General features: G+C 39.6%; 1 protein-coding gene across 7 annotated transcripts in view; it reads right to left on the bottom strand.

Annotated features, from left to right (window-relative positions):
* The window catches only part of VPS13B (vacuolar protein sorting 13 homolog B), a 773,631-nt gene that overhangs the window by 37,918 nt on the left and 720,138 nt on the right, over positions 1-15,575 (bottom strand). For all 7 annotated transcript variants that reach the window (XM_057735654.1, XM_057735658.1, XM_057735653.1 and 4 more), the window contains 8 exons: positions 15,355-15,530; positions 14,741-14,911; positions 14,182-14,383; positions 12,870-13,058; positions 10,332-10,478; positions 8,035-8,318; positions 4,990-5,117; positions 2,928-3,127 (listed from right to left, as the gene is read on the bottom strand). In XM_057735654.1, coding sequence (XP_057591637.1) covers positions 2,928-3,127; positions 4,990-5,117; positions 8,035-8,318; positions 10,332-10,478; positions 12,870-13,058; positions 14,182-14,383; positions 14,741-14,911; positions 15,355-15,530 — 1,497 coding nt within the window. The remainder of the gene's footprint in view (positions 1-2,927; positions 3,128-4,989; positions 5,118-8,034; positions 8,319-10,331; positions 10,479-12,869; positions 13,059-14,181; positions 14,384-14,740; positions 14,912-15,354; positions 15,531-15,575) is intronic.

Raw genomic sequence — 15,575 nt, 5'->3', positions numbered from 1 at the left:
GGTGTAATGCAGATTTTACGGTGTTTTAATTCTGCTTTTTTTAGGTCAGCTTTGAAATTCACATCACATGCCTGAGACCCAGGGTTGAGGAAGGGCTCCTGGAAGACAAGCTCCCTCCTCCAGAAAGGCTGCTTCCTTTCATCAGCGGACACAGCTCCCCACACTCCCCAGTGATTTATATGCCCTGGTGTGTTGCTGAGGAGATGTCAGTGAGGGCCTGAAACACATCTTCCTCCAGAATAGGAAGTAAACTGTGGTCTGTGGGACATATGGCACACAGCTCCTCAAAGATTAATGGGAACATGAGACTTTGCTGGGTCCTTGGACCAGGGATGATAAGGGTGTTGGAAAGAGGACCTCCTCCCAGCTTTGAAGTGTCCCTGACTACAAAGGTTTGAGGAAATTTAGAGTGAACGGGAATCCTCAAAATACGGTTTGGCAGGCAGAATGCCTATTGTAAAGAATTCCCTAGACATATATAAGCAAGGTTTCAAACATCTTCAAACTGATGCAGGGGAGTTCAGGGACCCTTGAGAAGCTGGTGATACTCATTTTGTAAGTTACTGAGACCAGGAATGTCTCCTGAGGCTGCGCAGACCCAGCAGATTTTCCCCATTCGTCACGTGAGCACAGCGGATGGAGATCACACCCCTCAGTAGTCTGGGGCAGGTCTCCCAGGCTGCTCGGCCCCTCTTGCACCTGTCCCCGGCCACGTCCTTCACCTGTTTCCACAGCTACACTCTCCCCAGGCCCCCACCCCTTTCCCTCGCTCTCTCAGCAGATGTTTCATTCATCACTTCATAACAAACTTAAGGCCACTGGGTATCACTTCACTCCATCTCCCAGCCCATCCCTCCTAAGATCTCTGCCTGCACCTGAGCCCATCCCCAGCTCTCTTCCACCATCAGAGAAGAGAGTGTGGCCCTTCTGTTCAAGTAGAATTACACTCCCTGTGCTTTGGACTTGTCTCTCTGGCAATTCCTCCCTCATGTTTTCATGTCTCCTCAGGTGACTCCTCTCCTACAGCATGTAAAGGGCTTCCTCCCCACTGATCGCATTTGCTTCACAGCCATGCTTCTTGAAAGCACTCTTCTCACAAGTCCTTGCACCCCCTCACGTCTACTCCCTCTGAACCAGTAACTTCCAATGTTTTTCTTGTTTGCCCTCTTCCCACCATCTTCCATCCTGTAAACTTTCTTTTTCAGGAGCTTTCCTGTTTCTGCCCTGCCCAGCTTCTCCTCCTGCCACTCTTCTGGTCCCTCTCAGTCTGTTGTTGCATGACACTCACATGTTGGGGTTTCCTAAGGTTAGGCCTGGGACCCTCTTCTCCTCCTTTATAAGACCCCTCTTGGTCACCTCATCTTCTCTTTCATTCACCCAGTCATTCATTTATTTGTTTGACATGTATTCAGATCTCACTGTGTTGGCAGGCATTCTGCTGTAGGCTGTGGATGAATAAGGCAGGTGCCTGACTGCCAGGAATCTTGACTTGGTAGGAAATCATTTACAGAAGTGAATGCAATTAAATGTTAGAAATGTTTTATGAGTATGTAGAGGGTCCCAGGGGGTGGGCAGGAGACTTCACAGAGGTGTAGGGAGAGAACCTCTTGGGAGATGAGAAAGAATGTGCCAGCAGGACCGGGGAAGAGGGGAGTAAAGGAATTCCAGGTAAGGGAGTAGCATTCATAGCACAGTGCTAAGTATCAGGCAGGTCTGGATAAAATCCCAGTCCCTTCCCCTGTAACACATGGGAATTAGGCCACGTTCCTTCTGCAGATCTCAGTTTTCACTTCTGTACCATGGAGGTGACAGTCCCTATCTTGTATGGCTGTCACAAAGTTTAGGTAAGAATGAATGCAAAGTGCTTAGCACAATGCCTGGCATACAGCAAGCAGTGATTAAATGGTAACCATTAGTACTACTGTAAGTACATTTATAACTTTAATATGTGTTTCGTAACCATTACAATAGGACCTACTTCATAAGCTTGTTGTGAAGATCAAATGAACTAAAAGATGTGAAAGGACTTTTAAAAAGTACAGCACAATATTATTCAACCATAAAAAGGAATGAAGTTCTGACACATGCTACAACATGCATGAACCTTGAAAACATTATGCTAAGTGAAATCAGACACAAAAGGACAAATGTTGTATGATTCCACTTATATGAGATGCCTAGAGTAGGCAGATTCAGAGACAGAAAGTACAATAGAGGTTACCACGGTTTGGGGAGAGGGGAGAATGGAGAGTTATGGGTTTAGAGTATCTGTTCAGTATGATGAAACATTTCTGGAAATAGATAGTGGTTATGGTTTTACAACATTGTAAATGTGTTTAATGCCCCTGAATTGTACTGAAAAATGGTAAATTTTAAGTAGAACAGAAAGGAAATGCTAGGCTCCTGTGCCATATTCAACACAAATATTACCACTAACATCTAGAGTAAGACAGAGACAAATCAGGACATCTGATCTGTTCAGGTTTTTAAAACTGTACCTATATTTGCAAAGTTTCACACACTACTAGGATTAATATATGTGTTTTACACTTAGCAAATTTTCAAAAGAGATAATTAATCTAGGGTTGACAATATGATTGTCCTAAAATCTGGCCAGTTAGATTACCTTCTATATAAAGAAGATTAACAATTTTATTTCATTGTTGACTGGGGTTTAGACCCAAGATGGGCTTCCTTTACCAGGTGCTCCCCTCTCATAAACAGTTGCATAGTGCACTTTGGAGATACACACTTGTGTTTGAGAATTTATAGTCCACTGAGGCTGTAAAAGTGGATCTACATGTGCCCTCATACACAGACAAGAGATTTGGCATTTAGAAAACTATGTTTAGAAACAGACCACCACCGAAACCTTAGAAAAGGGCCTTTTTCTTGGGCTTTGGCAGGAACGCACGCGGCTCACTGACCTGTGTTCCCTGATTGTTGATGTCGATGGCATCACTCCACTCAGTCGTCATTTCCGCCAGCAAGTCTACTCTCAAAAGGAGGCTAGGAAGTAAGTCTCTGGTCTTGCAGTCTGGATAATTGGAAATCTGATGATACAGCTCATGATGAATTGAGCACTCAGGAGGAATTTTTCTGCAATAAACCTCAAACTTTGGAATATCTAAAATTGAAAAAAAAAAATATGCAGACTTAGGCCTTGAAGACAAAGACTTGGGGACATTAAACATAATGTGGCAAGAGAAACGTCTCAAAGTTCACCTTTATTTAAGGAACACAGGTAACTACTAAGTCAAAAACCTCCAGAGAGTCCCTCCCATCAGGAAGCACGCACAAGCCTCCTAGACAGCTTCCTCCACAAGAGGACAGACAGCAGTATCAAGCAGTATCAGCAGTATTTTGTCTTGTGGAACTGAAAACCACAGCCACAGAAAGACAGAGAAAATGAAAAAGCAGAGGACTTTGTACCAGATGAAGGGACAGGATAAAATCCCAGAAAAACAACTAAATGAAGAGGAGATAGGCACCCTTCCAGAAAAAGAATTCAGAATGATGATGGTGAAGACGATCCAGGACTTTGAAAAAAAACTGAATGCAAAGATTGAAAAGCTTACCAAAGACCTAGAAGAATTAAAGAGCAAACAAACAGAGATATGCAATACAATAACTGAAATGAAAAATACACTAGAAGGAACCAATAGCAGATTAACTGAGGCAGAAAGGCGAACAAGTGACCTGGAGGACAGAATGGTGATAATCACTGATGTGGAAAAGAATAAAGAAAAAAGAATGAAAAGAACTGAAGACAGCCTAAGAGGCCTCTGGGACAATGTTAAATGCACCAACATTCGCATTATAGGGGTCCCAGAAGGAGACGAGAGAGAGAAAGGACCCGAGAAAATACTGGAAGAGATTATAGTTGAAAACTTCCCTAACATGGGAAAGGAAAGAGCTACCCAAGTGCAGGAAGCACAGAGAGTCCCAGGCAGGATAAACCCAAGGAGAAACACGCCAAGACATATAGTAGTCAAGCTGACAAAAATTAAAGACAGAGAAATGTTATTAAAAGCAACAAGGGTAAAACGACAAATAACATACAAGGGAACTCCCATCAGGTTAACAGCTGATTTCTCAGCAGAAACTCTGCAAGCCAGAAGGGACTGGCATGATATATTTCAAGTGATGAAAGGGAAGACCCTACAACCAAGAATACTCGACCCAGCAAGGATCTCATTCAGATTCGACGGAGAAATCAAAAGCTTTACAGACAAGCAACAGCTAAGAGAATTCAGCACCACCAAACCAGCCCTACAACAAATGCCAGAGGAACTTCTCTAAGCGAGAAACATAAGAGAAGAAAAGGACCTACAGAAACAAAAACAAAACAATTAAGAAAATGGTAATAGGAACATACATATCAATAATGACCTTGAATGTAAATGGACTAAATGCACCAACCAAAAGACACAGACTGGCTGAATGGATACAAAAACAAGACCCATATATATGCTGTCTACAAGAGACCCACTTCAGACCTAGGGACACATACAGACGGAAAGTGAGGGGATGGAAAAAGATATTCCACGCAAATGAAAATCAAAAGAAAGCTGGAGTAGCGATACTCATATCAGATAAAATAGACTTTAAAATAAAAAATGTTACAAGAGACAAGAAAGGACACTATATAAAGATCAAGGGATCAATCCAAGAAGAGGAGATAACAATTATAAATATATATGCACCCAATATACGAGCACCTCAATACATAAGGCAAATGCTAACGACAATGTAAGAGGAAATGCAAGGCAGAAATAGAGACACAGATGTAGAGAACAAACATATGGACACCAAGTGGGGAAAATGGGGAGGGTTGGGGGGGAATGAATTGGGAGATTGGGATACCAAATTGTACACTCTAAATATATCCTGTTTATTGTCTGTTAACTGTATCTCAATAAAAAAAAAACAAACCTCCAGAAAGAGTATAGGTTTTGTATTATTTAAATTCAATACTGTAACATATACCTTTAGTATTTTCCTTTATAAGTATTGTTACTGGACATCTGTTGTGGAAAATTATTCGAGGACTAGGGTCTTCTGAGAGGGTTAAATAAGTCACTCCAAAGTGTTCTTGATATGTCAGTGCTATTGCCCTAGAAAAGAATCAGAGCAAATGACAGAAATGCTTTAGAAAAAAAATGCAGGCCTTCTCTCCTGGTACATGTTTATTTGGATTTGCAACATACAGAACCTCTATAACGCCTTCTCTCTTATACATCAGAGGAAATGCTTTCCAGAGAATGGACGCCCATCCACTCAGCTATTACCTGCCAAACACTAATGATAGGTTTACTAATTTTTTTCTGACAATAGTAACATTTTTATCATAAAATATTCAAAAAAATGTGGAAAGTCATATACACACTACTGTATTTAAAACAGATAACCAACAGGGACCTGCTATATAGCACTGGGAACTCTGCTCAATTCTGTAACAACCTAAATCAGAAAAGAATTTGAAAAAGAATATTTGTAACTGAATCACTTTGCTGTACACCTGGAACTAACACAACATTGTTAATCAACTGTATTCCAATACAAAATAAAAATTAAAAAAATAAAATAAAATTAAAAAAATAAATAAAATAAAAAACCTGTAACTTCTATCACTCAGAGAGAATTACAGGTATCCTTGTGCTAGCTTTTCTTCCTGCTCTTTTTTCCTCTCTGTTTATGTGCCTTAATCCCTTCAGATGGGGTGCCTTCCTCCTCAAAAGTGCTTGGTAAATTTTGGCAAAGGAGGAGCTGATGTGCTTTTAGAAGGACAACTAGAGAATCTGGGTACTTGTTCTTTCTTAATTCTAAAGCTAGGTAGGCTCAATATGTTTGTTGTCAATTTTTGCAAATCATCATACTTTACAGGATCTCCATTTTGACTACCAAGAGCAAAGCTATATTTTCTGTTTGGCTTCAGAGAAACTCCTGTGTGGGCATAGGCTGACCTCTACAAGGGACAGAGAGCGTCTCCAATTTAGACCTAGAGACTACCAAAAAGTATTTCACATCAAAGCAGGAAAAAAATTCTCTCTGAAGTTCGAATTATATGGATTGATTGTTGAAATTAATCAAAGAAATCATATATTTGCCAAATGTGGCCCTCAGTGTATACTTATTATAAGGGAGGGGTCAATAACACACTAAAGAATTTCCTATTCACCGCCTATTCTGTTCGCCAGTGTGAGTTCTTCGCAAAGATTGTATTTGTCTGAAATGTCAAGGTGAACTGTCAATTAGTATTTGAGGAAATCACATTAACAACACCATCATATGTGCACTGCTGGATTGAGGGGAGGAGAGAAGGGATGAAACACTTTCAGAGTATATAGTCTTTGGATTAACACCAAAGTTCTTTTCCCAGCCTAATTTTGGAAGAGCTGGGCAAGCTGACCACAGAGAATGTCTCATTGATAGCCAAGAGAGCTGGGGTCGGGACTAAAATATGGCACTTCCAGTCTAATATCTAGCTTAATATTTATAGATAAAGATTTAAATCATATAAATAAAATCTTAGAATTTAAAACATAATTTCTAAGTATTTTATTTTAAATTTTGTCTCTCAGTTTTAAAAATAAGTTTTGTTTTCTATACATAGATTCACATTGCTTTCAAAAATACTTCCTTAAACTTATCACACTTAATTGATGGAAATGTTCTATATGTTGACTGTATCAATGCCAATATCCTACTGGTAATATTATAGTTTTTCAAGATGTTTCAATTGGGGAAACTGGGTAAGGGACACATGGGACCTCTCTGTGCTATTTCTTATAACTGCATGTGAATCTATGATTATCTCAAAATAACACTTAAAAATTTTTTTAATTGAAGTATAGTTGATTTACAATATTGTGTAAGTTTCAGGGGTACAGCACAGCGATTTAGTTACATACATATATTTTTTTTCAGATTCTTTTCCCTTATAGGTTATTACATATTGCTGAGTAGAGTTCCCTGTGCTGTACAGTAGGTTTTTGTTGGTTGTCTGTTTTCTACAGGGGTGTGTATATGTTAATCCCAGCCTCCCAATTTATCCCTCCCCTCATCCCCTTTGGTAACAATAAGATTGTTTTAATTAAAAAAAACTCACCACACTTAACTCCTCCAACCACAGCATAAGGACAATCATTCCTTTCAAGTTAGGGATGAAAAGTGTTTATGAAAGCACGGATGTTTGTGCATGTTGTGAAAGAAGGGATGTGTGTAGGGAAAAGAGCCTTACTATTAAGGATATCAAAGTTATCTTTTAAAATATTACTACTAGAAATCTCAATATACATCAAAGTTAAGATGGCTAAAATCTTAAAGTCTATAAATTCATAATCACAAAAAAAGGTACCTCTCATAAGGTTACAATATGTTTTCTTTTGTACTTTTTATATATACCATAAATAAGTTATTCCTGACAGCTACAGAAAGGATGTAATACATGCAAAATGACCACAAAATAAAAGTCCGGTATGAACAAACCATTACATGTCTCTAGCTTGATTCTGTGGTGGTTATTTGCATAACTGGTAATTGGTTATTGGAGTAACTTGAGTGCAGGAACAACCACAGAACAGAGTCTTCTGTGACTTGTGTTTATCTAAGTTATCTTTCTTAATGACTTCTTGAGAAAAATTCCATTTGGAAGTAAAAGTAAAATACGGGGAAAGAAAAACGTTTTCCAACTTGATTCTCTCATAGTTTAACCCTTATTTCTTATCACCTGACAGAGGCTAAGAAGCCATAAAAGACAGTGAGCTTTTCACTATGAGAGACTGCTGCTCTTCTATGGCACAAACATGACATTTCCCCCAGTAAAAGCTGCATAAGGGAAAAATCTCATCAGTAGTACACTGGGACAACCCATGTGTGATCATAACATTCGCCCAGTTGTATACAAAATCTAGAAGCCATGAAAAATAAAGCAAAACCTAACTTTACATGTGACGAGCACTGCAACTACTCTCCTGTCTCTCCCGGCACGTGCAGGATGCAAAGAAGGGCATTCACATAAATGTAAGATACCTGGTACAGAATCCATTTTTCCGACAGTTCCCGAAGGGCACTGCCACACTCTGTCTGGGAAACTCTTGTCTAACTATAGCTGGCAGGCTCCAGCACTGTGAGCTGTCGGCAACTGCGGCAGGGGAAAAGGCCAGCAAGATCTGTTTCTGAAGCAGGGATGCATCCAGCGCTGGCTGACTGATATCAGGCATTAAGTCCCAGCAAGGAAGGGAGCTGGATTTCACAGCAGGCTGCTCGCCACCTGGACAAATGCTGAAAGTAGTACTGTCTGGAACATGAAAATACTGAAGAAAGAAAAGACAATGCAGAGAGAGTACAGTTACTACAGTCTGTATACAGAGAAGTTAAGCTTTTTAAAGGACAGCTTCTAAGAAACCATAACATATGTTCTCAGGAGGTGGCCAGGTGGGGGACATGGGAATATTGGAAATCCTGTTCCCATAAGAAAGCTCTAATGAGACAATTACAAGGAGTGAGAAGAGCAGGGTCTGCTTTTTCAGGCATAATGAAACATGATAGAGCCGGTGTGATTTCAAAGGTGACGCAAAGTTCTCACTATCCCCCAGGTACCCAGGTATTGCAAAAAAGCCAGATGCCACGGGGTAGAAATGTTGTTTGTTGGGAGGGAGTCCTCTTAGAGAGGTGTGGCCGGAATGAAAGCGCGGCACCCTGGGGGGACCTTGGGCAGAAGAGATCTGAATGAGATACAGAAGGGTAAGTTGGGAGCTCAGAAGACAAATTTCTTTTTTTTTTTTAAGACAAATATTTTTGAACGCTCATCCTGAGGGAGCAGGAAACTCTGATCTCCAAGCCTCAGCTGGAATTCCACATGGTTTCTGGCACATTAGAGAGTCTCAGGATTCTAGACTTAAAAAGGACCTTTAGAGAGAATATATTTGAACCTCCTCTTTCACAGCTGAGGAAGCTGCTTTGCGGAGGGCCGATGATTTGTCCAGCATCACAAAGCCAGTACGTGGTAAAGAGCCAGGCTTCCTCCTTCCCTCTTCTCTGTTTCTCCCACTGTCCCCGTCTCTCAGGGAGGGTAGGGACTATCATGTCTTTAAAGAAGTCCCATGCCTGTGCGGAGCAGGGTCAGGGTTGAAAAGGGGGCCCCTCAGCTGCAGAAAGAATGGGGCCTCCCCCTTCTCTCGAGGAGCCCACTGCGATGCTGGTACTGAGGTGGCTGCTGGCAACTCTCCTTCCCTGCGTGCCTCGCCTTGTCACCCACATGATCTCATTCAACCTTCACCCCAAACCTGCAAGCAATGCAAAACTATGCCCCTTTTCAGATGAGGAAGTGTCAGCGTAGAAAGCCCTGGCCCAACGCCTCAGGAAGCCCTAGGGTGGGGAGAAGCAGGAAAATGATCAGGGCACATGCTGGTTCTTTCCTCAGATCCTTGCCTGCAATGCAATTACTGTTGACCTCTACTTCCCAACAGGGTACTTCTGGTCACCTATTTATCTTATCAATACTTCAATGAACCAAGATGAAATCCTATTATTCTGACATTTTTATAAATACTATAATGTACTGTAGGTTTAGAAGAGTAAGACTTTCATCCTAGTGTATTGTTCTAATGTAATTTTTAGGAGCTGAAAGTAAGGGCTAACAATAAATGTAGATGAAAGTACAGAAAAATAAAACTTTTCTGTGTGATGGTTTCAAAAGCGTAAAACAATAGCATACCACTTAGCATATTCTGCTTTTAAATCCTTTTAAAATATCTCCTTACTCTCTTAAAATAAAACTGTTCATCTGAACTGTATAAAGAATTGAATAAAAAAAAATCCTTCTTGGATTCATTTTCCACATATTCTGCCATAGAGACGTTAACATGAATGAGCTGGTACATTTTCACATTTCCTCTCCTCGTGGACACAGAGCTCAGCGCTCCCAGATCTGGGGCTCCACTGGGGCTGAGCCCCCTGCACACACGGCTCCTCCAGGCACTGTGGCCTGCGAGGCAGATGTTCTTTTCCATGAGCCTCGCAGCCAGTCCTCAGGCCCACTTCCCACCCGTGGGGCCCTGTGTTAGTGAGTGCTGCAGCCTCTGCGCAGATGGGGCCGGCAGCACCAAGCCGGCAGTGTGTCTGGATCTGCTTGCTAGGATGTCTCCTCATTAATTACCTTGGAAGTGCTCACCATGACATCCATGGTCTTAATGAAAGCAAAAATAAAGGAACCTTTACCTATGCTCAATGTTAGTTTTTAATTTCTTCTAGGCTAAAAAAAGTTGACACTAATTATTATTGATTTATGAAAACTTAGATAAAACAATCATCTTTGAATTGCTTACCTCCTTTCCAGAGAGGGGTTTGGCGACAGATAACTGTGGTTTATAAAATATCTGATATGGTGTATTATTGATTATTGTAGTCTTATCTTCAATCTGAATAATTTGTATGCCTTGCTGTACCATGGAGGAAATGCAGAACTGGCATAACTGCAGGACAATTGAGGAAAGAGTAATTTTAAAAATATATGGCAGATAAAAAATCTGATTATTTTTAAAAGGTCATTTTATTCATTGGTTTGTTAAGGACAATATCAATTTTATCTTTTGTTCCAGAGTATTTAGCAGAGTTCCCTTTCAGTTGCAAAATTGTCTTGGTCCCTAAAAGGGGTCACTATTTACTCAACAGGATGCGTTAGCAAACTGGTTACTTTTGCTGCTACTGTATAGTGACGGAGACTTGTTTTCAAGTTATTAAACCAATTCCCTCACAAAATATTTATTTATAAAGCACTTATATGTAAACAGATGCCACTCCTCCTCTGCAACATAAAGAACTCAGTCCAGCATTCCCTCTCTCCTCCGCCTGCTCATCCTAGCAGCTCTCTCACTCAGTGTGCACCTACACCAAGGGGAGTTCTGAGAACTTTAGTGAGGAGGACGGTGACTAAAGACTGACCCTCATATACTGCTCCACCTGTTTAAAGTACTTCATGCATATTAAAGTCACAGAATCCTCACTACACCCACACGGGGTAGCTACTATTATTCCCCTTTTACAGAAGAGAAAAAATGAGGTACAAAGAGGTAAGCGACTTGCCTAAGATCAAAAAGATAAAGCGGGTCTAGAGGATGGAATTAGAAACCATGCAGACTGGTTCCCCGGTGTTGCTCTTAACCACAGTTTGTATCATCTCATTGTCCTACCACGTTGTAAGAGGAACTGATGCCCAGAGAAGATATTACCTGCCTAAAGATATCCATCTAGTAAGTGATAATGTCAAGGCAGAAGTTCTCAAAGTGTGGTCTGGGAACCCTTGGAGGGGGTGGTCTTTGAGATCCTTTCAGAGGGCCCCAAGGACAAAACTAATTTTAAAATAATAATAAGATGCCATTTGTCTTTTTCACTCTAATTTTCACATGAGCGTACAGTGGAGTTTTCCAGAGGCTATATGACATATGCTGTCATCATTCTCATGGCTAATGAAATGTATGTTTGAGAATTCTTGTGTTTAAATTGTTCTCTGCTTTAATTTCTAATTTGATAACTATCAAATAGATGTAATCCACATAAGCAAAAGGTTTTTGAAGGTCCTCAGTATTTTTTAAGAGTGTAAAGGGGTCCAAAGACTAAAATGTTTGAGAATCACTACTAAAGCATAATGAAATATAATTATAATAATATTATATTTTCCAACAGTTCATTCATTCCTTCATTCATTCACTAACATTTATTCGTGCTTGCTGTGGACACTTTGTGAGGTGCAGGAGGTACTGGGTGCTTGATTGTACATCATCACTTTTTTTCCAGGTTTTGATGGTAGTTCTCAACTTACAACTATTCAACTTTGGGTGATTCACGCTTACAGCTCTTTGCCATTTACACCCATGTTACAGTATTTTGGCTGGCAGAGCATAAACATGTGTTGCCCAGACAACTTTGAGGAAATGGATACCAGCCTTGAATACTGAAGACCAACTTCTTTGTAACAGAGAACTTTATTTTTAAGAAGTTGCCAAATGACCCTAACTTTTCTCAAGAGGCTCTTCAAAGATGCCTGTCAAAATCTAACTTCTCCCCAGAGAATGGTCATTCTGAATTATACTACTCTGATGAAGTATCCCTTCTTTTTCTGATTTGGGACAGCTAAAATAATGAAGATATTATTAAGCCAGCATAAGATTTCTACATGGTACACTATGATACTGTACTTCCTACATATAGTTTAATGTGATTTGTTACTATATTATTCAGCTTAACTGGTTTTCATATACTACTCTAGAAAAGACTGATGTTGAAAAGCACATACCACTTACATTTAGTTAAATAACTGATTAAGCGTGGCTTTTTTTTTTGTATTCATCCTCATAAACATGGGTACCAGCGCCCTTTTCAAGAATACAACTTCCTCTTATAACATTGGTTCAATGGGAAGATCAGAATTGATCCACATCATTTTGCTCAGGATGCCCTTTCCAGGAATATAACCTTTGTTGCAGGAACCTTTGTCCTTTCACTTAATACTCAGAATGTTAGCAACTCTACTTCCTGCTCTAAAACAAGGAGGCCAAGTACAACTTGTGGATATTTTGGACTAAGTTCATGTTTTCCCCTACATACAATAAATCAAGTGACTGATGAGTGTTCTGAAATAGAGTGGTTATTGGATAAATTATGTGACACAGCTTTTATCACTAGTAAAGGGAAAAAAAAAACACTGTAAAACAGAGAGGTCTAAGAAATCATGTGTTGCATTGTTATAAATTGTTTGGCACAAGTAATACTAAAAAGGGATTAAGAAAGAAAAGGGCAGACTCATTTTAAACAGGTTGAGGGGATGGCATGCTATCCCCTGCAAGCCACACAGACTTTGATCCTACCTTCTGATGTCCTGGGAAAGCACCAAGTCTTATTTCGGCAGCAACAAACCCTTCTTCGTCCAATGACACAACCTCACCATTACCTCCATCTTTCCACTTTGGAGATGTCAGGTTATGGACCAGTTTAATTGCTACTGATTTGTGCACAGTGTTTGTATTTGCCCAGTATATTCCAATTTGAAAAGCTTCCTGGAAAAATAATGCCTCAATTATAAAGTATTTTTCTTAACTTTGATATTTTTACCTCAATTCATAGGAATTTTTTATATTACATAATAGGTCTACTTAGGCAACCAAATCCGCCTTCCCCCCCCTTTTTTTTTGTAAAGGCAACATACATTTTATTTTAGTTCCCAATGCTTTCTCTAAATCACAATGGAATTCATGTTTATGGAAGGATGGAAAAAAACATCAACTCAAACTATGACTACCCTATAAATACCAAAGGCTTAAAAACTGAAGGTTTCATTTCATTTGACTAAAGAATAACATGCAACATTACGTACATGTAGGTCAACATTCCAATTCCATAAGGTAACATCATATGATTATTTAAAGAAAAAAATGCAATTGAATAAAGACGTTTATAAACTGGAGCTCAAAAAAAAAAAAAAAAGACTCTCAAATTATTCTCTATCAGGAGAACATTTTATTTAGGAATTCCTTGTACTCTATTTTCTTACAGATTTATGTGCCTTCTTGAACTGGACTAGCCTTATCAAGAAAGCTCTCTTGTGATGGAATATAAACTCTTCCTATGAAATTCTGTTTTACAATTAAGTTTTTCTCCCTTGTTAATAATGATTCTATGTTGTTATCAATAGCGTGTGGGCATCCATAATTATGGACAGGCAAGTCCGCTTAGAAAGGGAAAGGGGTCTTGACAAAAATAGCTGTACAGAAATCTTTAATTCTTATCCAACTTTCATCTCTGAGAGTTTCTATAAGAACCACAAAAATACCTAGGGGGTGGGTTAGCAAAGAATACGGCTCTATATTCTTAGCACATCCTGAGTAGGTCAGTCCTAATACTTGTCAAACATTCTATACACAATGGAAATGAGAATGTGACTAGTACAAGTTATCAAATTTAATGATAGCTCAAGCATGAATACTGCTGATGGGAAAAAAAAAAGACATCTGAGATGTCTCTGAATATCAAAGAACATTCCATACCCCTTACATATGCATCTAGGAGGACAGTTTTCCACAACTGATTAATTCTGTTAAGAACATAAATGCAACCTCAGAATAAAAGCTAGCTGTTGAAAGAAAAGAATTCCTATTAGTTTTAAAAAAAAAGTTATAGTACCTGAAAATTAGGAGGGATAATAATTTTGCCAGCAGGAACCTGCAGAACAATCTTCTCTCCCTCAAACAGCCAGAGGTCCCACTTGGACTGATTGATAAGTAGGGCCCAGGGTAGCAGTTCTATCAACAAGGTCCTCACATATGGCTTCCAGGCTGACAGCTTCACTCGCATTGGGCTGTCCCACTGGCTCAGCTGCTCATTCCTGTGCCAAGTACCACATCCAAGAGACTCAATGAAATATGATGACTTCAGGATTCATGAAACGTGTTTAAGGATTCCAGACGCACAATGCTCCTGTATGACACCTCTTCACACCAGAGTCATGCTGTTCTAAATTTGCATCCAGGAGGAAGAAACTTTTCATGCAATTATGTACTAGATTAAGATGAAGTAATCTACAGAATATATCTACTAGGTGATAAAAGGTCAGAATCTGACAGATACATGCAAACATCTTCTTTTTTAAAATGTTTTTATGGTATCTAACATTTTTGTGAATAGTCATTTATTTCTTAATATTGAGAAATGTTTATAGAAAAAGATGGCTGGAGAACATTACCTGTCAGAATCCTTTTTATTATAGGGCCATGTGGGTTGAAGGGACTTTTCTGGCCCGTAGAATTCGTCAAGGATCTGAGTAACTGTGCCTCCGGGGTGTATCTTCGTGGCTATTTGCTTAATGAGGGATGTTGAGATGGGAACAGCACAATGTGAAGGATCATCTTCTTCTCTGGGAAACGAAAAGAGAAAACAAGAATGATTATCAGATGTATTATAAACCAATATTTTTTTTGTGAGACTGAGTCAATTTTTGGTGCTTTAGGGATGACAACACAGTTTGGGGAATTATCTGGGCCATGGGCTTTCCTCCCCAGTGCTTGGGTGGAGATCTCTTGTTCCTCTAGAGAAATTATGTGTCAATTAAATTTTCTGATCATCTCTCTTATTTATTTCTAAAGGGGCTGCATTTTACCTTAAACTACAGAAGAGAATAAGAGAATACTAGGCAGGGCAATTTAAAAATAAATAACATTCTCATAAGATAAGAAATCATACAAAAAACTCTATCCTCCTTTACCCGTCCCACCCGCCCCCCCAGCCCAGCGCCGCCAAAGGACAAGGTTACTTTTCTACTGAATCTCTCTAATGGAAATGTAAGGACTTTCCCAGTACCTTGCTTGAAATGTGAGGTGATGTACAAGGTCAGGTTCTATGTTTTGCAGCGGTTTTTCCTGTCCTTTTCCTGGAATAATTTGTGTTTCACTCAATCCCAGACTCCTTTTCTCCAAATGTATGATAATGGGGTCTGGAAGATGACTCCTCATGATAAAGAGAGGGCTGAACACAATCTATAAAAATAAAAGGACAGAACAACTTTCATATTTGCTTTGTTG

Source organism: Hippopotamus amphibius, chromosome 5 (genome assembly GCF_030028045.1).
Source record: "Hippopotamus amphibius kiboko isolate mHipAmp2 chromosome 5, mHipAmp2.hap2, whole genome shotgun sequence".
Taxonomy (NCBI): Eukaryota; Metazoa; Chordata; class Mammalia; order Artiodactyla; family Hippopotamidae; genus Hippopotamus; species Hippopotamus amphibius.
This window is presented reverse-complemented; position numbering and strand designations above follow the sequence as displayed.